Raw genomic sequence first — 23,129 nt, forward strand, 5'->3', positions numbered from 1 at the left:
GTTAAATGAGCGGCTAAGCCTTCGCATCGCCCTTCAAGCCCTCCTGGATCCACGCTCCGGCAGCGCGGCTCCTCGCATTCAACTCCTCGTCCGATAGCTTGTTGAGTTCCAGATAAATATGTGGCTGGGGCGCGTTTCGGCGCTCTCCGAAGCCGGGACGCTTCAAAAGTTCGTGGAGCCATTTTTTCACATACGGAAACTCGTCAATGCTAGACAAGCCACTGTATCCTGCCCCGTTGTTAGCGCACAAAGCTTGGAAAGTCTACAGAGAGCGCGAGAACCTACTGTAAGCAGCTACCCAAATCCACAAGGCAATATCAGCAACCGTAACCCGATCACCAACCACGTAGCCAGACTTGCTTTTAGCAAGATGGGTGTCGAGGACGCGATACAGACGGCGGGTCACATTCACGTAGCGGCTGATAGCTTGCTCATGCTTCTCTGGTGCCATTCCTAAAGAATGATGTTAGGCAAATCTTTTCAAACGTGTCTAGGCTAGGGCTAGTCATACTTGCGAAGTGGTTCGCTTGACCTTGCATTGGCCAACGCCAGACATTTACCACATCAGCTACAAATTCTCGTCAACTAGAACCGATCAAGTCTCTCCAAGGCCCAAAGGCCCGCAATTGCGAACCTGACCCAATTGACCGTCTCCCAGTAATCTGGCGTGTCGTAAGGATACGACACCTTGTGGTCTTTGTCGTACCGGGCCACGAGATACAACAGCATACTACCGCTTTCGAACAGCGTAATCTTGTTACCGTTCTCGTCCTCGTCGACTAGAGCAGGAATCCGGCCGTTGGGGTTGATCTCGAGAAACCACGGCTCCTTATCCTCATGCTTGGGTATGTTGATTGGGTAAAGCTTCAAGAAGGTCAGTTGTATTGCGCCTCTATCAATACTCCCCAATTCTCGCGAGACACAGTACCTTGTATTCCAGCCCAAGCTCCGCCAGCAAGATAGTGGGCTTTAGGCCATTAGGTGTCCCCTTCGGTATAGAGGGTGATACCAGTTTTGGTTCCCATGGTCGCAGAGACTTTTCACTTCCTAGAGTTCAGTTTCTGATAGCGTTTGATGTAAAGCAACCGAGTAATCCAGCAAGACCTTGGACTTAGGGCGAATTGAGGGAAGAAGGCGATTGCGTGATGAGAGGCGAGATGAAACTAGAGACGTGCATCACTCTTGTATAGTTTTCGATATCTACAAAACCTTGGTGGAAATCCTTTTTTGCTCCCATGACTCTCCGCAGGATAGCTTACGAGTTCCTGCTTCCGAGGAAGTTTTTTCATTTGTAATTGGGGCCTGCAAGTGCAGAACCAGGCCGATCGAGTGAGCTAATTAATGCAGGGGCAAGGCGGACAGGTAAAGCTCATGGTGCGATATCCCAATTCCCAATTAGACTATCAGAGACAGGCTGACTTCCTGGTTGTCTAAGCAAAGCATTTTCTGTCAGCACAAGTTCCGTCGGAACCGGACCCTCAATCTATGTAATCACGAAACATAGTGTAGAGTCCCTTCCCGCGCGCTACGCCACGCATAATACCCTGAGAAGGCGAGATTTATGCCGATCCTCAGTCCGTTGCTGGGGATTTTGCATCGTTCGAGACTCCGTCAGGCGCAGAGATCCCCATGTTGTTCCGGCTTGTGATGTACAACCAATTCATATCTCGCGCAAAGCATGCACCCCTCCTCTGCACTATTAGACCTTACAATCTGGAGTGCTGGGGCCTGAGTCTTATTTGCCACCTATGACTCCTCTTAAGATAAGGCTCACCCCCATGGCCTATGCTTTGAAGTAGGATGGATCGGTGCCTTTCTCTGCGGTGCACGGATGCCACTGACCAATGCACTGGTTTGCGTGGACTGGTCCGGCCCGTCTGCCATTACGGCGATGTTGAGTCTGTCATTCAATATTCGATCTTGAAAAGTATCTACTGCCGTGACAAACGAGTCGTTGAAAGTTCCTTGAGGCGCAAATGGCGAGCTAGAATGAAGGTTAGTAGTCTTGATCCTCCTATATAATAGCGAGCAGAAGTCATGATGCCATGGCGCTGAGACAAGAACCTGTGCCTCATTTGAACAAGTCTCGCTTCAGCCCTGGGTGCACTACCCGACCTGGAAATGCCTGGACACGGGCACATCTCGACAGAAGCTCGGTTTATTTGGGGATTGGTAGTTGCGATGGATCACAAACGCATTTCCAGATAAGCCAAACTCCGAAGCAAAGCCAATCGCTGTAGAATTGGAGTTTTAGAAGGCGGCTTTGCGCGATGAGTTGGGTTGGCCTTCCTGAAGAGATCAAGTTGGAAAGAAGGAGTAAAGCACAGTACTCAATGCGGCAGATGAGGCCTAATGAGGCTGTGATCTTCTGTTTTGCGATCTCTCATATAATATAGAGATGGCTAGAACCGGTACCAGTATTTCGAATCCACGGAACGAGGAATCGACGATTGAAAGCATGAGATCAGTTGCAGTGGTGATGTTGCCAAGCGGTCCCCGGCCCTGAGTAGTCAAAGCCAATGCGGATACTGTACAGTACATATCTGTGGCACCAACCCCAAAATTATTCAACCCAAACACCAGCCAAGACAGAAGTTCGCCATCTGAAACGACCTTAAAATTCGGCCGGAAACTGAGACCGACATCGCAAGCTTACTCCATGCTCCATGGGTATTTGGTGAGTATCCATGGGAAAAGGATTCTACTTTAAGGTTTATAGTTCGCTCTGTTTTTCAGGCTTTGGAGCAGCTTTCCCCGGAGTTTCAGCCATTTCGAACCGCCGTTGATTCACTCCCGAGCGATCCCTCAAAATTTAGGTCTCTGTCGATCATCATATCCGTGGATCTCAATCTTGTTTACCACCTCTCGTGATATTGTTCTTTTGTCTGTTGGGGTATCCGTACCTCGTCCAAGGTATAACAAGAGCATATAAAGTCGTTCAACAATCCCTCGAGACCAATCTCGATCACAGCAACCTGCAATTACCACCACCACTTCTCATTCCTAACCTCCTCCCAACCAAACCTAATCTCATCATCAATCACAATGAAAGTCTCTATCCTCTCAGCTCTTACCCTCGGCCTCGCGACCAGCACCCTAGCCGCGCCCACAGCGGTCGTCGAGCGCGACCTCCCCACCATCACGAATGTGCTCTCAGGCATTGGCACCAAAGTCGACGCCCTGGGCACCGCCCTCCAAGGCTACAGCGGCGGCGGCGTGACTCAAGTCCAGCAGGCCTCGGACAACCTGGTCAGCGCCATCAACAGCGGGAACAACCAGGTGCGCGGGACGGGGCCACTGAGCGCGACCGATGCGCTCGGGCTCCCGGGACCCGTCAACGACCTCAAGAACAAGATCGCCGGTGTTGTTGACCAGCTCGACGGCAAGAAGTCCCTGCTCGTCGCGGCGGGCAAGGGCACCCAGACGTACAACGATCTGGTGGAGCAGAAGGCGGCTGCGAAGACGCTGAGTGATACGATTGTCGGCAAGGTGCCGGACAGTCTGCAGGGGTTGGCGGGGACGGTGGCGGGCGGGATCAGCGAGGCGATTGAGACGGGCGTGAAGGAGTTTGCGGATCAGGCGGCGAAGAAGAGGGATGCTTGTCCTGTCTAAGTGTGTCAAGGGCTGGGTTCGGGGTGGGTGCTCTGTGGTTTGGGGGTGGAGCTGCTGGTCAGTTTATTTGTATGTGCGCTTGTTTGGCTTGATTTGACGGCGAGGCGATTATAAGTTAGGGCAATTGTGGATGTTGTAGTCGTGTACCTCTTGAATTGAATACCGCTTGGGCACCATTACTCCTGATGTAGGCTGGAAGCAATCCAGCGTAGTCACGTAATCTCGAAGGACGGCTTCAGCGAGGCCTGACAGTTTAGTAGTTGAACCTAAGAAACTCATTCAAACGCCTTTTGTCTGTCCGACAAGAAGTTGATGATGGGATGTTACACATACAATACAGGTATGGCACACATCACCAACAACTCTCTCATCGGCGCATCCAATCGGCGCATTGACCCCTCGCAGCCTTCTCCTCATCTTCCCGAGAATCACCTGGTCTCTGTTTCCAGCGCATTTTGATCGACCGGAATGGCTGGAAAATGCATTATTAAGCCCTAGTCTTCGCGGCCAACATAGGGACGGCTTTCTTGAACTTCTGGGGCCAGGTTCCTGTGCGATACTCTACCACATCATTAATTAGAGCTTTGTACCAGAAAGCTGTTAGTTCTATGAGTGCTGCGTTCTAGTCTCACTGATCGGGTTCTTTCAGGTGAACCTACGGTATCCCATGTTGTGCTCTGTAGGAGCTCCCACCAGATGAGAACATAAACTTGCAGAGAACAGCAGGAAGAGCAGACAGAGAACAAAGACTAGCGCATGAAGGAAGGAGTAGGTCGGCAATTGATAACAGGAAACTGACAAAACGAAGTAAAAACATACAACAGAAGGGATTCGCTGGTGGTCACCCACCCAACTACTAACCTCCCGGCGTGTGGCTTAAGTACGGCTGAGCGGACGGGAAGCCCTGTTTTCCACACCCTGTGGTCGTATGTACTCAATGGTCTATTAACAAGATTTATGTAGACAAAAATCTAATTTTCAATCTCACATATCTTGGATAGCATCATTCAGGTAAGGTTGCGTATTTTGAAAACAGCCATTCAGCTGTAAGCTTACAGTAGGAGATCCAAGAAAAGGGTCAAGAGAGGAGAAAGCTGGAGGCTTAGTATCGCTACCGGCCGAAGAAGAGATTAGTCGCTCAAATCTCCAGCTGCAAATAATCAATTACTTTTGACATCCAGAAACGGTGCAGAGATTGGGCTGTTGATCCCGGGTGCTCCGTACTTCAAATCCCTCATATCAACAGAGACCGGAGAAGTAGATTGTTCATGCTTGTCTGCGGTGACCGCATTGCTATAGCCTAAAACATCCAGACGGGCAGGCAAAGTGGCACAATGGCATTGAAGCGCGTAACGAGTCCCCAACACCACGCTCTGGGCTATGGTCGATACATATAGCGATCGCTGGTTTTTGAGGGAGGCTGTGGAAGGCTGTCTCATGGGCTCCATGTGGGCCTGGAATTAGTGGCTTTTAAGTTCACGGTAAATCCAAGGGCCCGGCTGTCAATATCGTCTAAGCTGTCGGAGAGTATATCCCCTGATCCTGGGAAGTGGTCAGGGAAAAGTGTTATCAAGAAGTCTCTGTCTGTAGATGATGGTAAAAATTCGAGTCTGCATGACGTTTCGCACGACCAAATATCCTTGCAGAGATATTGCCAGACTTGCAAAGTCGCTCGCTTCGATTCGTCCGTGTCATGGTCGGGGTATGTATTTGAAAGTCGGATGGTATCCCTCCATAGAGCATCAAAATTGGATCTCCTGCATGTAATTTGCTAATCAGCGTAACATGGTCTTCCAAACAGGGGCGTGTATCTTACAGCTTGACTGCTGCGGTCTTCTGGCCGAAGAGGCGCTGAGTTTCGCCGGCCAAATCTTTGTACCCGAGAGCATCTTTTTTCAGCCTTTACGGCTATCTCTTTCAGCTTCTGAGTCTCTTCATTAGCTTTGCTGGCAATGGCTTTCGGTCACAGGGTACAGAACTCCTTTTGGAGCTTGATTCTCTACATCAGTAACAATGGGCCAAACCGCCTCGACCCCAAATCCAGATACACAGCTCCAGGTGATAGGAGCCGCACTCCTTCGCACGGGGAGAGCATCCTTCAGCCTCGCCCTTTCCATCCTCATCGACGGGCCCGTCTACCACAGCGGCACGCAACTCACGCGCGGCGCGCCCTCGGAACTAAAGACCTGGATTCGTATCCTGCGCAGTTGGCTGGCCGGTGACCGCCGCACAGTGCTGTCCGAGATGGAGCGCCATATCAACGGCTACGCAGCCATCACCGACGCGCCAGGCTGCCAGCTGCTCCCAGAGCTGCTCGAGCTCTACCCGGACGCTAAGGTGGTCTGCACCGTGCGTACCCAGCTGCCTGGGAGAGGAGCATGATCCAGGTTCACGCCTTTACACGCCTGTGGTTCCTCAGGCTCCTCCTCCTTCCTGTTCCTGGTAAGCGGCACTTTATTGACTTTCTTTGGTTGCTGCGGCGGCAGTGGAGTTGTCTGTATGCGGACGGTCGATGCTTGGAATCTGCCAAGGACGTCGGCGATACCCTGCTATGTGAGGGTGTATACGCCAGGCATATCGCGTGGGTGGAAGAGAATGTTCCTGCCGACCGGTTGGTGTTCTTTGATGTGCGTGATGGGTGAGAGCCGCTGTGTCGGGGGCTCTGGGGAAGGAGGTTCCGAAGGAGATTCCGTTTCCTCATGTTAATGATGCGGAGGGGATCGCGCAGACGGGCAGGTATTATCTCCGACAAGCGATGATGCGGTGGGTAGGGATTATTGCGGTAGGCGCTGTTACGATTGTAAGCTTGACGCGGTAGAAAAGTGCTACGCGAGAAGGAGAAACGAGAGAGGGAAGGCTGCGAAATAGTCGAGATAGATATTTCGAACGGATCAGATATCCTTCATACTTATCCGGTGTATACTTCACCCTCTACAGACACGTCTTTGAATCTATTCATGCCTGGCAAACATCCTGAACTGAGCCCCCCAGATGAACTCAATTCGGAACAGTGTACCCTGCTGCAGTTAATGATACTACGGTATAAATGGAGGAGTCTTAAGACAAAGTGCAATTGAAGACAACGCTGCTCGCTAACTACATTACGCGCCACTAGACCAGCAACCATCAAACCCTCGCTCAGTACTACCGAAAGTCAGCACAGGGACCCTCATCCCGAGGGAAACATCTTTCAAACCTACCAGATACACCAACTCGCCATCATTGTTAGAAATCCGGTCCGCCAAGTACAGACCCTGCAACTCCCGATACTGACCGTCGGCACCCTTCAAAAAGGCGATCAGTCGTGGTCCGCGTTCGGTCTGCTCGAGCTCGATGTCGCGCGCGCTGTGGGTGAAATCATGTCCGCCCCACTGGAAGTTCCCTGTCGGTACCGGGTGTATTAGCACTTGTCTGAGCAAAGACAACTGACAACTTGGGGTGATTGGAAATTGAACAGCAAGGTTAATATCTCACCGTTGGAATTGCCAATGTGGGTATCCAAGCGGAACGTCCGTGCGACCACCTCGTTGTTGCGGCGGCGGACTTCGGCGTGGAGGATGGTCTTGCCGTCCTCCTTGATGAGGTGGATATTCTGGCAGGAGGTGTGGAAGGACATCTTGAGGCTTCAGGAGAAGATGGTATTTGGAGAGATTGACGGCGATTGAAGACAGAAGTTATTGTTGATTGCCGCGGGGTAGAGGAGTCGGTTAGGGTTTTTATATGCGGCTGGATATGCGGGCATCGTGCATTGCTGCCCTTCGGGCGTTTCATGCTGCAGCGACATGATCTGTGCAGTTTGATGACGACATATTGCTTCCTACAGGAGATATCTACTATCCAAATGATTCGCAGGTAATCTTGGGTAATTTACCAAGGATCCGTCAGCCGGGTGAGTCTAATAGGCCACTCCACCTGCGGCATAAATATTCGATTAACACCAGAATGGATAAAACACAAACTCTCATTGTAATCTAAGCTCAAAAGTAGCTAGCAACCGGCTCGCCTAGAACATCCATACGAGGCGTCACGCCGAGTCCTGGGGTAGTCGGTGCCGTGATGCGACCATCACGGATCTCAAAATCCCCATCTGCAGTCTTGACTGTAACCATGTCCCGAGTCTCGAGAAGGCAGCGCAGAGAGCGCTCGGGAACAGTCTGACCCAGATGAACAATTGCCGCGAACGAGATATCCGAACCGGTCGAATCCTGAATACTGAACGTATATCCTGCCGCGAGACAGAGGTCGCGGTGCCGCCGGCCCTTGGTCAGCCCGCCAGCCTTAGAAATCTTCAGATTGATGCCCTCGGCCGCATCATCCGCCAACAACTGCACGATCGAAGCATCGTCCATAGCCAACTCGTCAAAGATAATCGGCACATCTGTCCTGCGGCGGAGAGATACACATTCCCGCCACGTTGCGCAGGGGGCCTCGAGCACAAAGTCCAGGCCGGGGGGTAGCAGCCGCAACATACGGAGCGCTATCTCAACCGACAGACCCCCGTTGGCATCGGCCAAGAAGAACTCCCCCGGCTGTTTATCAGCCAGCGACGCGGCGATGCGCGCTGCGTCCTTCGCCGGGTCATCGCCGCCGATCTTGATCGAGTGGCCCATGTACCCGCGGGCCCGATGGTCGGCCACGCTCTGGCGCATCTCATCGGGACTGCCGACCCCGATCGAGCTGATCAGCGGCATCTTGGAATCGGTGCGTCCCCCGAGCAACTCGCAGACCGGCAGCCCCACGGACTTGCCGAAGATGTCCCAGCAGGCGATGTCTATGGCTGTCTTGGCGTGCGCGTGGCCCAGAAGCGCCGCGTCCATCGCCTCGTAGATGCGGTCCACTCGCCGGGGGTCGAGCCCGATGAGCTTGGGTGCCATCTCCGCGATGCCCGCTCGCACGCCTAGCGCGTGCGAGGCCACATACGTCGCGCCGAAGGGGGTGCTCTCGCCCCAGCCCTCTAGCCCGGTGTTGGTGGTGACACGCACAATCGTCGCGTCAAAGCTTGTGTATGTGCGTCCACCGGAGAGATGGTAGACGCCGCCGGAGTAGGGCAGGTCGACTTGGAAGACGTCGATGCGTGTTATCTTGAGGTCGGACATGTTTCTGCGGTGAAATCTGATCTAATAGGAGTTGAAAAATAAGAAAGTGAATGATGGGCTTTGGTTTGCTTTCGAGGTAGGCCATGGTAGTCCATCCGGAAGGTTTATTATAACTCTCTGGCTTGACAGGATAGTGCGGGGCAAGCCCCGGCACCGGCAGTCTTTACGGCTTCAACCCGCCGACACAGTGTAGGAGAGGTTGCAACAACAGAAATGGCAATGAACCCGCTGGTCCTGGCTTGTCTCAGATTTGTCACCAAACTGAGATCTGTACGACTGCTCCCTTTCCCCACTAACCCGAGTTTGGTATCAAACATGAGAGCCCGGGCTTATCTTCGGGACTCCGGACAGCTATCGCCTAATCTGATATGGACGTCCAACTTGATTGGTTACAAACACCATTGATCTGCAAGCAATGTACTACCGCTGCACACCGCTTACTGAAAAGACTGATCCCAGGTAGCTACAACCCCACATACAGTCTTCTTGTAATAGAGGCACTACTACTGGCGAGGAGAACCATGATCATCTGCGGGGACTCCCCTCTAATTTTCACGAACATTGCTTTGAGTTTACGAGTCGATGTCAAAGCGCACAGAATCGAGCCCGGACGGTTTTCAGTCTCAAGAGATCTTGTATATCGCTACCAACCTCTTATTCGGGAAATAAAGATGAGAATATCCCGCGTATTCCCTTTCAATAGCTTTGGTCAAGGTTCTTTACACCCGAAATCTTCGAAGCCGGAGTTCAGGAATCAAAGTCAATTCTTATCAAGTTCTATCAACCAAGTGGGCCCGCTGAGGGACCCAAAACACATTCAAGAAGTCCCCTCATACTGCTCCGCAGCTCCGCACCCCGCAAACCAACGCGGACGTCGATCAGTAAAACATTCAATATCCGGCTTGAAACACTCCAGCCTAGAATAATGCATCAGAGAAAAACCTCAAAGTCCACCGATGAACTACAATTTGTCGTTTAGGTTTGACTCACCCATTCTCAATCAACGCCACCCTGATAACAATGCACCCCGCCGCCTGGGTGCTCTGCGGGACAGTGTAGATAGTGCATCCGCACCGCTTACAAAAGCATTTGTCCTTGGGGGCGCCACTTATCGTGTTGGTGATCTCGTAAGTGGCCGAGAGACCCTCGGGGTCGTGTAATGTGACTTGAGAGCGGGGGTAGCTTGCGGTCTGGGGATGGAGGTTAGCAGGTCTATTCTCCAAGCATGGTCGCTCACCTTCGAGGGGAAAAGGTGGCGACTCACAATCTGACAAGGACCTCCGGCTCCAAGCGAGCAGTCGCTGCAGTAGCAGCAGTATGTTGCTGTGGGCGCACCTGTGACCGTGAACTTAATACCCTGGCAGAGGCAGGCCCCCTTGTGCGTGGTGGCGGTAGACATGATGGATTCTGTTGTTTGATACGGCTGAAAGATGGCCAGCAGCTGGCGGATGACTTTATCCTATGCGACAGAATTCTAGCGTGGGAAATGTGGGGTAGTATCGAAGTCAACTGAGAGCATGAGGGCCTGTTGTAAAGGAAGGAGTAGCAACGAGAACTTCGGCGTTCCGGGGTCGTGCTCGGTTTTTGGGTTTAGACGCGACCTGCCACTTGAGATCTGGCTCTCATGAAATGCACCGAATGCGGTTAGACAGTACCCGATTTTGTGAGTAGTGTATCCCGATTAAAGTTACATGACAGCGCGAAGGCAAAATTTCTCTTTGACGAAGTCCGCGCGTGACAACCCACAACAAGGAAGTTATGCGCAAAGCATAATGACATTCGATGATGTTGCGGCAAAATTGGGAATCAGAAGGCTCTCTTGGGCAGGTTTATACGCGCTTCCTGATTGCGGATTGTTGCATTCCCTAGGTCCAGACGTGTGCTACAATGGCTTCACGGTAGGATCTCGAGTGGTATGAACTTCCCGAACCAACTTTTACCACAAATAACATATGCATTCTCAAGCTAAGAGTTGAATATACAGCTGCAAGGACCGGTTATGGTTATCAACCCGGAGGATCTACGACTGCTTCTGGCATGATAAGCGTAGGTAGGTATCTTGTGCACAGCCTCATCTGGCGCATATGGAAAATTCAATTACAGGATGCATTGGGCAAATAAGAAACTGACAGTGGCGCGAATGGGTGCAAATCAGGGGATACATCGCGGGAGCCCCTTCCCTAAGAACTACTCGATTACCGCATTCATGCATCGGACCTCACTCCTCTCCTTCACTCCTTGCCCTCTTCCGCCGATGCCCAACCAACTGTAGCATCTCCTCCCAGAACCCCGGCATGGGCTCGGTGAACCCCGCCTCGTAGGCGTCCACCACCGGCGCCTCCCAGACAAGATCTAGCTCCTTCGGTCTCAAGATCCTCGTACGCTTGAAAAGTTTCCACCCGAAGTACAGAATCGGCGCGACAAGCTGCATGGTATAGTTCTCGAAGAACTTCTGCACGCTCCAAGGCGCAAACGCCGTGTACCCGTAGAACAGGAGCACAAGCGTCATGGTGACGGCGCCGATCCACGCGCAGTAAGGCTGGAAATATCCAACGTATGGCAGGGTGCGGCGGTCGAGGCCCTGGGCTTTACACGCGTAGTAGAAGTTCAGGTAGGTGATGCACATCACCAGGAAGTCGATGAGGGCGCCGGCGGTGATAAGCGAGACGAGCAGCGACAGAACGCGGGAGGAGTTGTTCGATAGCTGCAGGAAGGAGAGGAAGGGGAAGCAGATGACGACGGCGAAGGCGTAGACGGGCACGCCGCGGCGGGTCTTGGTGAGGACTTTGGGCGCTCGGCCCTCGAGCGCGAGCCCGTACAGCGAGCGAGTGGCACAGTAGGTTAGCGTGTTGCCGGCGGAGAAGATCGAGGTGATGAGCAGTGCGTTGACGAGGTGTGGTAGCCCCTCGACTCCCAGGTTGGCCATGGCGATCACATAGGGCGAGGCGGCCGCTCCGGCGGCGCTGCTCTTGCCGTTCAGGATCGACTGCAGCGTTGGGTCGTTCCAGGGGATCACGGTGCCCACGCAGGTGGCCCCTAGGATGAAGAAGAGGATGAAGCGCCAGTAGATGGTCTTGAAGGCTGCTTTGACGACGATGCGCGGGCGTTGGGCTTCGGCGGCGGACATGGAGATGTACTCCGGGCCGACGATCGTGAATGCGGCCGACCAGAGAGCAGCGAGGAAGCCTTCGAAACGGCCGGCGGCGCCCGTGTGTCTGTACTCGGCAAAGGCACTGGGCTGACTCCAGTAGCGGAATCCGTAGGCATCATGTCTGGGATTGCCTCCGACCATGGTGACGAAGGTGAAGAAGATGAGGGTGAAAATCAGGATGATCTTCCCAGTGGAAAGCCAGAATTCGGCCTCGCCGTACGCTCGAACAGCGAGGAAGTTGATGGCACTATTCACGTGTCAGTTCCTGCTCTTCATTTTCAATTAACACCACTGTGGTGCGTATATTTATCGGGAAGCTGGAATGGTAAGCAGGGTGGATCTGTGGGCGTACGTATAGAGAGCAATACAAGCCGCACAAACGGCTGCAACAGGGATGTCATCCCGCCAATAGTTCAAGACAAGGTTGATGGCCGTGATTTCAAAGGGAATCATAAGAGCCTCGTAGAAGAAGAAATTCCACCCAACCATGAATCCCAGGGCGTCATCGACCCATTTGCCGGCGAGGCGAATGAACCCCCCAGAAACTGGCTGGAGGACCGTCATTTCGGCTATACAATTGTTGATACAGGCGATTACGAGGGCGTAAAACGTGTAGGCGATTAGCAGACTGCCAGGGCCACCGGCTGCAAGTCCGTTTCCGATACTGACGAAAAGTGCGGTGCCAATCGATCCGCCGATGGCCAGAAGTTGGGTTTGCCGGTTGTTGAGTCTTCGTTGAAGGCCGTCGGTGGCCAGCGCCTCCGTGGGGCATGACTGCACATCGGCTTCCACGATATCTTCTAGTTTGCGTTCTGTCTTCTCGGACATCTTGTACTGCGGTGGGGAAATAGCGAGGACTGGGGCAGATTGGAAGCGGGAATCTCTAGGCAAGGGCGTATCATGAATCCCTGGGGCATCCCTGAATGGGGATGGGACCCACGCAGGATTTATAGAAGGGACCCTGAACCTTATCTGCAGCGTTATAGTCTTGGCCCCCAGGTGTCAGGCAACAGCTAAAGGCTAGAATAACCCCAGAATTGACGACTTTGCGGGGAAGGTGGCAAATCTTCTGCCCAGGTCGTGGAGGGATGGCTCTCACCTTCAATACCGCAATAGGTATGGTTTGACTTCATGAGATAGTTCGTTGTAATCTCACATTGCCCAAACCCAAGCACCAACTCAAGTTCATGATTTCCCCTATACCACGGATACGATAAAGTATCAGAAAAATGCTATTTGGAGGTGAATTTGGGACGGGATCGGATCTCATTACTCCTTTGGCACTAGCCCTAATCTGATGTTCTCTTTCTTCCCCGCCATTTTGAGAAACTCCCGAAGTGTGGGGAAATTTGTTCGTGTTTTGTTGCATGACGTGTGATTCCCTGCACAGCCGGTTTTTCTTCCCATTACGTGAATCCATCCCACATCCCACCGAAATCGCTTCAACATCGCCACCATAAAACCCCTCCCAGTTCCCGCCGAAAAGTGATCACTATTTTCCACCATAAATTTTTTATATTCCGCACCACAATGAGCCCCAACGTGCCCACCAGCCGCCGGGCATTCCGCCGAACGGACGACTACACGCCAGGCACGGCCAAGCTGAAAGCCGTGGAAGAAGCCCTGCCCCCGCTGGGTCCCACATCAGTTTTGATCAAGATCCACGCCATTGCGCTCAACTACCGCGACGCCAACATCGCCAACGGAGGGAACCCCTGGCCCGTCCTACCGAACGGGATCCTCTGCAACGATGCCGCCGGCGAGGTGATCGCAGCCGGCGAGAAGGTCAAGACCCTTGCTATTGGGGACCGCGTCGCCCCAATTATCGACACGAAGTTCGTGTCTGGTCGAGAGCTGGGCCGGTCCTGGCTTGCAGCGGACGAGGATGGGGTTATGGCGGACCATGTTATCTTCGAGGAAGACGTTGTCGTCAAGCTGCCCACGTATCTAGACTGGGTCAGCGCGGCCATGATCCCGTGTGCAGGCGTCACGGCGTGGTCGGCGCTCAAAGGGATGAGTATTGGGCAGACGGTTCTGATTCAAGGTATGTCCTTCGTTTTTTAGGGATTTGCTGCGGCGGCTGATCTCGTCTCGATCGCTAGGAACTGGAGGTGTCAGTGTCTTCGCGCTGAAGCTCGCTCGCGCGGCGGGCCTGCGCGTCATTCTTACTTCTTCCAGTGATGAGAAGCTTAATAAGATGAAGGAAAAGTATCCCGACCCGCCGTTGTTGACGATCAACTACTCGAAGATCCCCGCCTGGCATGAGGAGGTGCTCAGACTGACTGACGGGGTGGGAGTTGACATCGTCGTGGAGAACGGCGGCACCCCGTCGCTGGTCCAATCCATGAAGTGCACGCGGAGGGGAGGGATTGTTAGCCAGGTCGGATATCTGGGCAAGCAAAATCCCCAGGACTTGGCCGAGTTAGTGTCAATCATTATCGATAGACGAGTGGTGTTGAGGTGAGTCTCTAATAAACTATCCCGCCTGTTGCGTGGCTGGAGGCTAACGATCATCCAAGGGGCATCAACGCGGGATCCAAGTACGATACGGAAGACTTTTGTGCAGCCCTGTCGGCGACGAAGACACGATTAGATGACTTGATCGATTCGGTGTTTCCGTTTGAGAAAGCAGAGGAAGCGGTCGAGTTTGTTTGGCAGGGGAAGCAGGTGGGGAAGATTGTTCTTCAGCTGTAGCGGTTATCCGCTGGGGTGTATAAAGAACCAGCAAATGTAGAGAAACGGACGATGGATCGAACAATGTATCTGCCATATAGATAGTAACAGCGATGTCACTCTTCCAAATGCAACGCTCCCGCATCTTCAACCTCAAACCTTGGGCCAACACTTAATGGCCTGTCTCCTTCGAGGCCCGCACATACGAGACTAAAAAGTAGCAACTTTGGCAAGGATGCCAGGCCGGCCGAACGCTGCTGACCTGGGCAAGGGCGATTCCCTCGTCCTTGTCCCAAGTCTCTCAGATTCCCGATATAGAAGACGTTAGATCCAGGAACGGTAGCCCAGTTAGATTAATCCAGAATCATGGCACCATTGTGCCAGATGCGGATACCTCATTCCATGGAAATATCAGCACTTTTACCCCGGGCCGGTAAGCGGGTCGCCCCATTCACCAGCAACATCTTTAGCCTTAGTTCTTTCACGTTTTGTCGACTTCTATCTACTAGACATAGGCCACCTTCATCGCTACAGAAGCGATGTAGACGCGACCCGAAACACTGGTCATTGGTGGAAACCAAACTGGCTTCGTAGGTAGTTAATTGGTGTTAATGCAGCATAATATCGAGCTGAGCCTGCGGATTATTGAGACCTCGCATGCCTTGAACCAACTCTTTAATTTATAACCGTTCTCTATGGCGCTGTCAGAGATTCATGTCGGGGCAATACTGAGGAGACGATGTCCAACAAAAAACATATGTCACTAATGCCAGGCACGTCAAGTTAAACTCAATTATGAATTAATGCTTAGAAAGCCAATACATCCGTCGGGAGACTTACCGGCAAGTCCTTATTGATATATCTCATTGACAGGACTTTTCCTAATACATTAAGTACTTAGAGCAGCTGCGTAGAGAAACATCCATATTTACATAGAAATGGATCGGCATCGTTATCAATAATTATAGCTTTACCTAAATGTGTATATCAAGCAATTCTAGGTGTGCTAAAGCCCTGGGCGGCCACTAACATTCTGACACTGTTAGGTGCCTTTTCTCAACTCCCTGCTTTTATATTATGTCTGCTCTTTTTCAACCTAGACCCTTTGAATCTATGCCAGATAACTGCATTCAATTACTATGCTGTCAGTCCATTTTGAATTGTACAAGGGAAAATGACTATTCTTCGTTGACTGGACATGGTTTGGAAATGTAGTCAGGTGGACCACAGTGATTTAGTTTGATATATATTACAGTAATTTGGACAAAGGTTTCCATTGGTGGAACTTTCTTCCGGGTGAGTTTTCCTTTTACATGTACTTCTAGAGCAAACTGAACGCACAGACGAGTACCCTCGAAGTTCGCATCTTCATCGCAGGCTGCTGATCAACGAAGATACCTCAAGGCAATGACGTCATACCTATCTAAATCGAATAACAGGCCTGTTGTCTGGCGGAGCGGATGGCATCATAGTACGACGATCATATATGTTTACCATATCCCTGCTTTGACCAAGGCTGATCTTCATGGATATCGTAACTTTAATTGCCGCGCTGCTCCACACTCACCAGCCAGATCGAACACATCCTCTTTCCATTCCCGTGGGACCGGGTATCGAAGTTACTTAACAGCGACGGTACTTGGGCTCTATTTATAATTCCAAAATGGTTACTTGACCGCGTGAACGCGATCTTGTTAACTTAAGGAATGTGCCACATGCTATTCATCTAGCCCTAGATCTATTGGTAGGTCAACGAAAAAAGAGTGATCCTCAGAGATAATCGCGTGTAATGGACCCACCAAACACGATGTTTATACTCCCGCACTACGCATGCCGAGCATCATGTCGATCAATCCTCAGCTTGAACTATTCTGGCGTGAACGCCTCAAGATGATGTCTCGCGGGGCACCGGCAGTATATCATCAATCTCCCTCCTCGGGATGAGCGACGGAGGGACTCTTGACCGGGCAAAACACTTTGCATTCAGTCATCATCGGCAATGACCACTCAGACAGAGAAACCCCGAGATGAAGAAGATTTCCTACACCACGAAGCTGCCCGAAGGGGCATGCGAAGGACGGGGTCGCGAACCATGGAATGGAACCCCGAGCATCAAGACTATCCGCGCAACTGGCCCATCCAGCGTAAAACCTATGATATGACCGTCATGTTCTTCCTCGAGTTCTACACCACGATCATCAGCACCACAGGTCCGTCAGCCGCGACTAAGGCCATGAAAGAGTACGGACTGAGTCGGATTATCGCACTGACCGGCTTCCAATTCATGTATGGTGTGGGCCAGGCCCTCGGAGGACTCATCATGCCGCCCTTTTCCGAGTCGCTGGGCCGCAAGAAGTCTTATCTGGTGTCCGCAGGCGCGTACAGCATCTCGTGCCTGTTAGTGGGCGTCGTGCCCTCTCCAGCGGGCGTGTTCATCGGCCGGTTCATTTCGGGCTATGCGTCGTCAGTGCCGGCCATTGTACTGGCTGGAAGCATCGAGGATATGTATTCCACCAGCCCCAGGTTGTGGCTGCTCTGGCTGTGGAATTGTTCGACCATTCTTGGGCTCTGTGTTGGTCCAATATACGGATCGTATATTGTCAGTGCTATAGGCTGGTAAGTTCCCCTCGCTCAATTTCGTCCAGCAATGACTACTTCCGTAGCACGCATGTATACTGACCATACAACGAAACAACAAAACAGGCGTTGGGTATATTACACTGCGGCCAGCATTTGCGCCGGCCTGTTTATCCTGCTTCTGTTTGTGAGCGAAAGTCGACCGACCACCCTTCTCTCCAGGCGATTCGAGCATCTCAAGTCCAAGGTTGGAAGTCGCCTAGATGGCATGCAAATCTCCAATCCCGACCGCATAGACAACAAGCACGAGCTCGTGCAAGTCATCCTGGTGCGGCCGGCACGGCTAGGCGTTAGCGAACCCATCGTCATCACGGTGTCCATCCTGAGCGCGTCCGCATGGGGGATGATGTATCTCTTCACCGAATCCTTCACGGTGGTCTACGGACAATTCGGCTGGAGTTCACGAGCGACTTCGCTACCGTTCCTAGCCCTAATCCCCGGCATTGTCGCGAGCGGGCTCGTCCGCATCTGGGACCACCACACGGTGCACCGACGGCTACAAAACAAAGACACCTCCCCCGAACCCGAGGACAAGATCCGGGGATTCGCCCTCGGCGCTCCTGCTCTGGCAATCGGACTGTGGATCTTCGGTTGGACCGTCCCGCCGCTGGTGCACGGGGTACCGTGGATCGCCTCGATGTTTCCCCTGGCGGTGATCGGATTCGCGGCCACCGAGTTCTCCTACACCCTCAGCGGCTACATCGCCGACGCGTACACCATCTATGCCTCCACGGGCCTGGCGGTTGTCTCGTTCCTGCGTGGAATCGCCTCCGCCTGCATGCCCTTGTTCGCGTATCCCATGTATGCGGGCCTCGGCTCGAATATCGCTACCAGTATTATCGCGGCCGTCGCGACCGTCTTTGCCGTCACGCCGTTTCTGTTCTTGCGGTTTGGGAAGCGGCTCAGGCTGAAGAGCCCGTTTGCTCGGTATAGTGCTGAGGTTAATGAGCGGCATGGTGGCGGAGGAGGGTAGACTCGTTAGCAGGTTGTAGGTATATCGAGTTACATGCACCTGAGAAAAAGCTGTAAATAACTAGGGTGTTCCGGGAAATCACTATCATTGCAATAGATCTATTCATGTATCTATACTATCTCGTTAATGTAGCGCTCTACTTGTGCAAAGCACGCAAGATCCTCGTTTTCTTGTTTGATAGCCAAGCACCGTCGTTTAAACCGGTCATCCCCGATAACCTTCGTAACGCCTTCTCGAATGTCCTCAATACTCGGCGTGTTCGATCTGAGGTTTGCTGCGATTCCAGCCCATTCGCCGCGCATGGACACCTCGGCCTTGTCTTCTGTGAAAAGTGTAAGCATGTGCAAGTACAAGAGTAGAATAAAACGTACGGCCCGTTCCGGCTATGACCATGGGGACCCCGTGCATGACGCCGTGGAGGAACCCTCCGTAACCCCCGTTGGTTACAAAGACATCCGCGTACGGGAGAATTGCATCGTACGATAAATAATCAACCACCTTGGCATTCTCCGGAAGCTTCACGTCATCATCGAGCGCGGCGCCCTTCTTTCCCAGAACCGCGACGACCAGGTACTGATCGTTTCCAGCCAAGGCTTGAATGGTGGGTATGAGAAGCATGCGGTAATCCAGAATAAAGGTTCCCTGCGTCACGAAAACCACCTTCTTGGGCGGCGTGGCCTGCTTCGCCGCCACAAGCTCCCCCCACCACGCTGGGAGCGCTATCGTCGCTGCCAACGGAGGCGGCGGCATGGCACCAATAAAGCGGATCTTCGGCGACAGGTCACTCCGTGGGTACTCCAGGCTGGGGCTGCATGGCTGTAGCAGCAGATCGGCGCCGGTGGCCCAGAAGTCCATCAGTACTTTGGTGGGGATACGCGATGTGGCGCCTAGGTCTGAGTACACCGCGTCCGCATACGCGATGAGCTCGGCCCCTATCCCCTCCATCGCTTGATACATCGCGGCGTTCCGGTTGCGCCCTTCATCACTGGAATCCGGCGGCAGCCCCGGTCCGAAGGGCGCAGTGTCGATGCTTGAGACTGTCAAAGGGACGGTCGACAGCGTGATGACTTTCGGGAATCGGTTGTAGCCCTTCGGTAAGGGGGCGCCCAGCAGGAACGGCCAGACTGCCATCGACACGAACTCCTGCAGGATCACCACCTCGCGCTCTGGGTTCTCCTCGCGGATGGTCTCAAGCACCCGCTGCAGCGCTTTCATGGCGACGGGGGTCAGGTCGATGAAGTTGTGCTTGATCCCGAAGATGAATTGCGCCGGGCCTTCCAGGGCCTGCTGCTGTTGGAATTGCTCCGCAGTGAGGACGCTGGGTACATGGTGGTATGTTGCGCCGGTTGATCGGATCGCTTCCTCGAAGTTGACGCCACCGATGAAGTGCACCACGTATCCTTGTTTGATCAGGTGCGTGGCGTGGGGGAGCAACGGTCTCGTGTGTCCATCTTCGGGGGGGCAGATTATGACCACAATGGGTTTGGGAGAGGGTGTCCTGATCTCGTTCATTCTGGTTTTCGAGGGGAGGGGGTCTTTGGGAGTGACTAATTAATGGACTGCGATCAAGGGTCTGGGGGGTTAGTTGACCCTTAAATGTAATTCTCCAGCCTAGAGAAAAAAAGGATGGTAGGCCATCGCAGCCGTGCCAGACGCCGTTATACCTGTTCGTTCGTAGTGCTTACTTTTGGTGCTTACGATTGCTAAGCGGAAAGCGACGGTAGAGACCAAGTGTATCCAATCAATTTATTTAGCTATCACAGTGTCTTGTTTAGCCCCGCTTAGGTAGATGGTGAGATTTTCAGCTCAGCCTTCGGGTGATATTGAGCCATGGTGGGTTCGCTGTCAGCATCTCCATCCACCCTGATGTATCACTACTTACATAACAAGCTCTAACGAAACTAGACCAATAATATACCTTGAATCATATCATAATCAAATCTTTCCTCCCCTTTCCTCCTTTGCGAGCAAGCTCCCTACCTGAAAAACTCCACCCAAACTCACAGCCCTTCCCCTCCATACATCGACCCTCTCTCCCCGGCCCCCAACAACAACCTCCGCTCCTCCGTCCCGAATACATAAAGGTACTCTCATTCTACTAAGAAAGAATAGAGCTCCCATAAGTTTATATTATCAAGTGGATTCTTCGGGCTCATAACTAACAGAACTCAAACCCACTAGGCTAAAAAAATACCAAGGCACTTATTTGGTAGTGTTTGGGCTCTATAGATCACATCTTGTCTCAGGGTTGACAATAGCACTCTGCTAGGAACCTACTAGAACAGTGAAGGGCATACTGACAGTCTTGGGGCTTTTCCCCGAATTCGACAGTCCTCCCTGCCGTCTTGGATGCATCGCGAACAAGGAGACCCTTTTATCAACGCGTCACACATGACTGTCCGCCGGGGGCACTCTAGACATGCGCGCGAAGCTCTTCTGCGGATACACTTTGACATCGAGAGCAGGGGACAGTCTTCTGCCAACGTTGAAAAAAGGTCGTGTATTGACAGCTAGAAGACAAATTACAACACCACATCAGTCAAACAATTACACCCATGTTCATGAGCTCAAAAAGAAGCTACATTTCGTGCCTGGGAAAGCCTGCACACCTTACTGATAATCCAAACAAAGGTGCACGAGCCTCTCTGTCCCTCTGGCTAATGTACAGTGTTTGGCTGGTTAGTCGTATTCGCATTCTCGCTTTTCGTATTTCTTCTAACCCCCCTGAGACAATCAGTAGCTCCGAGCGCTGTAAGAACCAACATCAGAATATTTGGTTTAGTGTCTCGCGAGTAGAGTCACGTAGCAGTGGAATGCCCCCCAATGAAGGAGAGTTTCCGATGATGTACCTTGATAGTAATCAACTCTTGAAGCATGTGCTAGTTCACCTAACCGGCAGGTCCTAAAGAGAGAGATGGATAGTTTCCGCGTCCTTGATACTGCGCACGGCGCTACCAGGACAGATTATGGTGACTACAGCAGTACAGGAAGAGATCTTTAGCGACAGATAGACATTTGTCCGATCCTTCTTTTGATGCCATCCGACCGAGGCTGAGCTAGACCACGATTTTCCCCCAAATGGCACACGAGCATTCAAAGGTTTCGAAGAGTGTGGTGCGCAGCTTGAATTCAATCACTTCCCAGCCTGACATTGCAGGCTTGACTCCGCAAACCTCTCGCATGAATTTACAAATTGGCGTACCCCCCCACGCGTGGCAGTCCGAACGCTGAGAGACCTTGTCTTCCATCCAGGTTGTAAGGTTCTGCGAGAGCTGTAGCTTCCACGGCCCCCAAAAAGTCTTGAATGCCTCCAGATATAGTTGGTTATCAACTGAGGACGCCGCGCGCAGCGTATAAAAAGACATGGCTAGCGATGGTTGCGTAAACGTAGGAAGAGAAGGCCGTTGAGGGGCCTCACTTGATTCCTCGGGCTCGGACAGCAGTGCTGCTGTGTTCGGGAGAAAAGGCAGTTCTTTGAGAGGGTTACTGCCCTCGGGCCAGTGACAGCACCGCACAATATAGCCCATACCTGAATATGCATACTGTAATCTTTGGCCTTCATGGAGCCAGACACAGGTCCGTCCATGAAGAATTGGCCGTCGAAGCAATCGGCGGTCAAGGCACGAACCAATTAATCGGCCTTGAGTACATATTTCTGAGGCCGTTCGTAGTCAGGGAACTAAGACAGAAGATCAGCAAAGAGGCGCAACGAATACACATAGAGTATGCTGGTATACGTCTGGAAACCTGTCCGCTCGGCGGCCGGTGGGATCCCAAAGGGCTTCCACTCGGGGATCCAATCCACAAAGTCCCAGAATCCTGAAGAAGCTGGTGAATGACGATAAGGCCAAGCCGCTTTCCAACACGCCTTTCAAAGCTCTGCAAAACCTTTTCACAGATAGGAATGAAAGGTCACGTGAAGTCACTGGCCCCATAATGAAGGAAGTGATCGCAGACCATGCAGACCCAAAAGAGCGAGAAATTTGGGATAATTTGTAATTGGTGTGCAGGGCCTCGACTTGTGGTCAGACCCAGTGCAGGCTGATAAGTGCTGCAGAGCTGCATGATTGCCTGCCGCACCATGCGATCGTCACGTGTAAAGCAGTAGGTGAAGGGCGCCGAGCTGCGGGCATTCATAGCGTACTGGAGCTGCTCGTAGAATGGGCAATCCTCGTAGCCATCGTGCATACAATTTTGAAGAGTTCTTATGCTTGTTGACCACATATCCTGGTACAGGTTCGCATCGCGAACGCTAGGTCCGAGTTAAAGGTTTGCCACAACCTCTAGAGGGTAGCGAGTTTCAACGATGCGCAGTCCCTCGAAGATAAGATCCCAAGTTTCTATTACCTGGATACTGATGGCTAGACATCTGATTGTGCGGAGATGGAAGGGGGCAAAGTCCTCCTGTTTGGGAGAGCGCCCGGAACTTGATACGCTCAAGCTTCTCGACCCACAGAATCAGGACATGCCAGGAGGAACGAATAAGTATTTAGCGTTATCGCATCGGTCGCCCTTAAGACGATGATAGGGCTTCATCACGGGCGGGTCCTCATAACATTCTGAGTATGTAATCTGCATGGTGCTGCCCGGCGATTGCGGTCGCCTGAAGAGAAATTCAACTACCGCTGTCAAGTGGTGTGCAAACTTGGATATGCAGACAGTGAGTTGTGGCCCTAGTAGTGGTCGTGGTAGTAGCTGAGGTGGTGCCGGTAGAGGTTTGGGTTGATGTCGTCCCTGCAGCTGTAGTCATAGTGATCGTCTTCGACGTGGTTGCTGTGGTGCTTGCCTTCGAGGTAGTGGTAGACCCCGTGGCTACTGCTGGTGTATATTGAGCATAGTCTAGGAACAGATGGAGTTTCAGTTGGTTATCGAGTTGCTAAGTCCACAAAAGGGAGACAGAAAGATGTTATATCTTGATCGATAATCGAGTAGGTGGCCCCTGCCACGCAACTGGTAACTCCGGAATAGCCCTGGCGCCCATCTTGTC

At 52.4% G+C, this 23,129-nt stretch overlaps 11 protein-coding genes across 11 annotated transcripts; 4 read left to right on the plus strand and 7 right to left on the minus strand.

Annotated features, from left to right (window-relative positions):
* Positions 1 to 13: 13 nt before the first annotated feature.
* BO97DRAFT_450748 (glutathione S-transferase family protein) lies at positions 14 to 1,289 on the minus strand (the record flags this gene model as incomplete). The annotated part of the gene is made up of 6 exons (XM_025698941.1): positions 14 to 228; positions 286 to 453; positions 487 to 490; positions 640 to 864; positions 929 to 988; positions 1,260 to 1,289. 6 exons carry the CDS (start codon positions 1,287 to 1,289, stop codon positions 14 to 16), a joined length of 702 nt encoding a protein of 233 aa, XP_025552447.1.
* Positions 1,290 to 2,970: 1,681 nt separating this feature from the next.
* Positions 2,971 to 3,650, plus strand: BO97DRAFT_405111 (cell wall mannoprotein 1 family protein). The gene has a single exon (XM_025695114.1). The coding sequence runs from the start codon at positions 3,046 to 3,048 to the stop codon at positions 3,610 to 3,612; it is 567 nt and encodes a 188-aa protein (XP_025552448.1). The 5' UTR covers positions 2,971 to 3,045; the 3' UTR covers positions 3,613 to 3,650.
* A 1,975-nt stretch (positions 3,651 to 5,625) lies between these two features.
* Positions 5,626 to 6,430, plus strand: BO97DRAFT_433989 (sulfotransferase family protein; the record flags this gene model as incomplete). The annotated part of the gene is made up of 3 exons (XM_025697643.1): positions 5,626 to 5,961; positions 6,000 to 6,239; positions 6,284 to 6,430. 3 exons carry the CDS (start codon positions 5,626 to 5,628, stop codon positions 6,428 to 6,430), a joined length of 723 nt encoding a protein of 240 aa, XP_025552449.1.
* Positions 6,431 to 6,700: 270 nt separating this feature from the next.
* On the minus strand, positions 6,701 to 7,279 carry BO97DRAFT_46451 (CVNH domain-containing protein). The gene is made up of 3 exons (XM_025699494.1): positions 7,087 to 7,279; positions 6,813 to 6,994; positions 6,701 to 6,756 (listed from the first exon to the last, which is right to left on the minus strand). Exons 1-3 carry the CDS (start codon positions 7,226 to 7,228, stop codon positions 6,751 to 6,753), a joined length of 330 nt encoding a protein of 109 aa, XP_025552450.1. The 5' UTR covers positions 7,229 to 7,279; the 3' UTR covers positions 6,701 to 6,750.
* A 310-nt stretch (positions 7,280 to 7,589) lies between these two features.
* Positions 7,590 to 8,937, minus strand: BO97DRAFT_450752 (mandelate racemase/muconate lactonizing enzyme family protein; the record flags this gene model as incomplete). The annotated part of the gene is made up of 1 exon (XM_025698942.1): positions 7,590 to 8,937. Exon 1 carries the CDS (start codon positions 8,706 to 8,708, stop codon positions 7,590 to 7,592), a length of 1,119 nt encoding a protein of 372 aa, XP_025552451.1. The 5' UTR covers positions 8,709 to 8,937.
* Positions 8,938 to 9,525: 588 nt separating this feature from the next.
* BO97DRAFT_450754 (GFA family protein) lies at positions 9,526 to 10,178 on the minus strand (the record flags this gene model as incomplete). Its single annotated transcript, XM_025698943.1, has 3 exons — positions 9,973 to 10,178; positions 9,699 to 9,898; positions 9,526 to 9,625 (listed from the first exon to the last, which is right to left on the minus strand). Exons 1-3 carry the CDS (start codon positions 10,105 to 10,107, stop codon positions 9,526 to 9,528), a joined length of 435 nt encoding a protein of 144 aa, XP_025552452.1. The 5' UTR covers positions 10,108 to 10,178.
* Positions 10,179 to 10,883: 705 nt separating this feature from the next.
* On the minus strand, positions 10,884 to 12,687 carry BO97DRAFT_450762 (general amino acid permease AGP2; the record flags this gene model as incomplete). The annotated part of the gene is made up of 3 exons (XM_025698944.1): positions 10,884 to 12,106; positions 12,212 to 12,589; positions 12,635 to 12,687. The coding sequence occupies 3 exons, from the start codon at positions 12,685 to 12,687 to the stop codon at positions 10,927 to 10,929; spliced, it is 1,611 nt and encodes a 536-aa protein (XP_025552453.1). The 3' UTR covers positions 10,884 to 10,926.
* Positions 12,688 to 13,330: 643 nt separating this feature from the next.
* Positions 13,331 to 14,553, plus strand: BO97DRAFT_367608 (zinc-dependent alcohol dehydrogenase family protein; the record flags this gene model as incomplete). Its single annotated transcript, XM_025692664.1, has 3 exons — positions 13,331 to 13,903; positions 13,962 to 14,319; positions 14,379 to 14,553. The coding sequence occupies exons 1-3, from the start codon at positions 13,390 to 13,392 to the stop codon at positions 14,551 to 14,553; spliced, it is 1,047 nt and encodes a 348-aa protein (XP_025552454.1). The 5' UTR covers positions 13,331 to 13,389.
* A 1,851-nt stretch (positions 14,554 to 16,404) lies between these two features.
* BO97DRAFT_450764 (synaptic vesicle transporter) lies at positions 16,405 to 18,142 on the plus strand (the record flags this gene model as incomplete). The annotated part of the gene is made up of 2 exons (XM_025698945.1): positions 16,405 to 17,148; positions 17,236 to 18,142. The coding sequence occupies exons 1-2, from the start codon at positions 16,532 to 16,534 to the stop codon at positions 18,140 to 18,142; spliced, it is 1,524 nt and encodes a 507-aa protein (XP_025552455.1). The 5' UTR covers positions 16,405 to 16,531.
* Positions 18,143 to 18,252: 110 nt separating this feature from the next.
* BO97DRAFT_442706 (UDP-Glycosyltransferase/glycogen phosphorylase) lies at positions 18,253 to 19,684 on the minus strand (the record flags this gene model as incomplete). The annotated part of the gene is made up of 2 exons (XM_025698289.1): positions 18,514 to 19,684; positions 18,253 to 18,464 (listed from the first exon to the last, which is right to left on the minus strand). The coding sequence occupies exons 1-2, from the start codon at positions 19,652 to 19,654 to the stop codon at positions 18,253 to 18,255; spliced, it is 1,353 nt and encodes a 450-aa protein (XP_025552456.1). The 5' UTR covers positions 19,655 to 19,684.
* A 1,306-nt stretch (positions 19,685 to 20,990) lies between these two features.
* On the minus strand, positions 20,991 to 21,861 carry BO97DRAFT_46482 (uncharacterized protein). Its single transcript, XM_025699517.1, has one exon. It carries the CDS (start codon positions 21,667 to 21,669, stop codon positions 21,199 to 21,201), a length of 471 nt encoding a protein of 156 aa, XP_025552457.1. The 5' UTR covers positions 21,670 to 21,861; the 3' UTR covers positions 20,991 to 21,198.
* Between the last annotated feature and the right edge of the window lie 1,268 nt (positions 21,862 to 23,129).

This window comes from Aspergillus homomorphus (genome assembly GCF_003184865.1).
Source record: "Aspergillus homomorphus CBS 101889 unplaced genomic scaffold BO97scaffold_14, whole genome shotgun sequence".
NCBI lineage: Eukaryota > Fungi > Ascomycota > Eurotiomycetes > Eurotiales > Aspergillaceae > Aspergillus > Aspergillus homomorphus.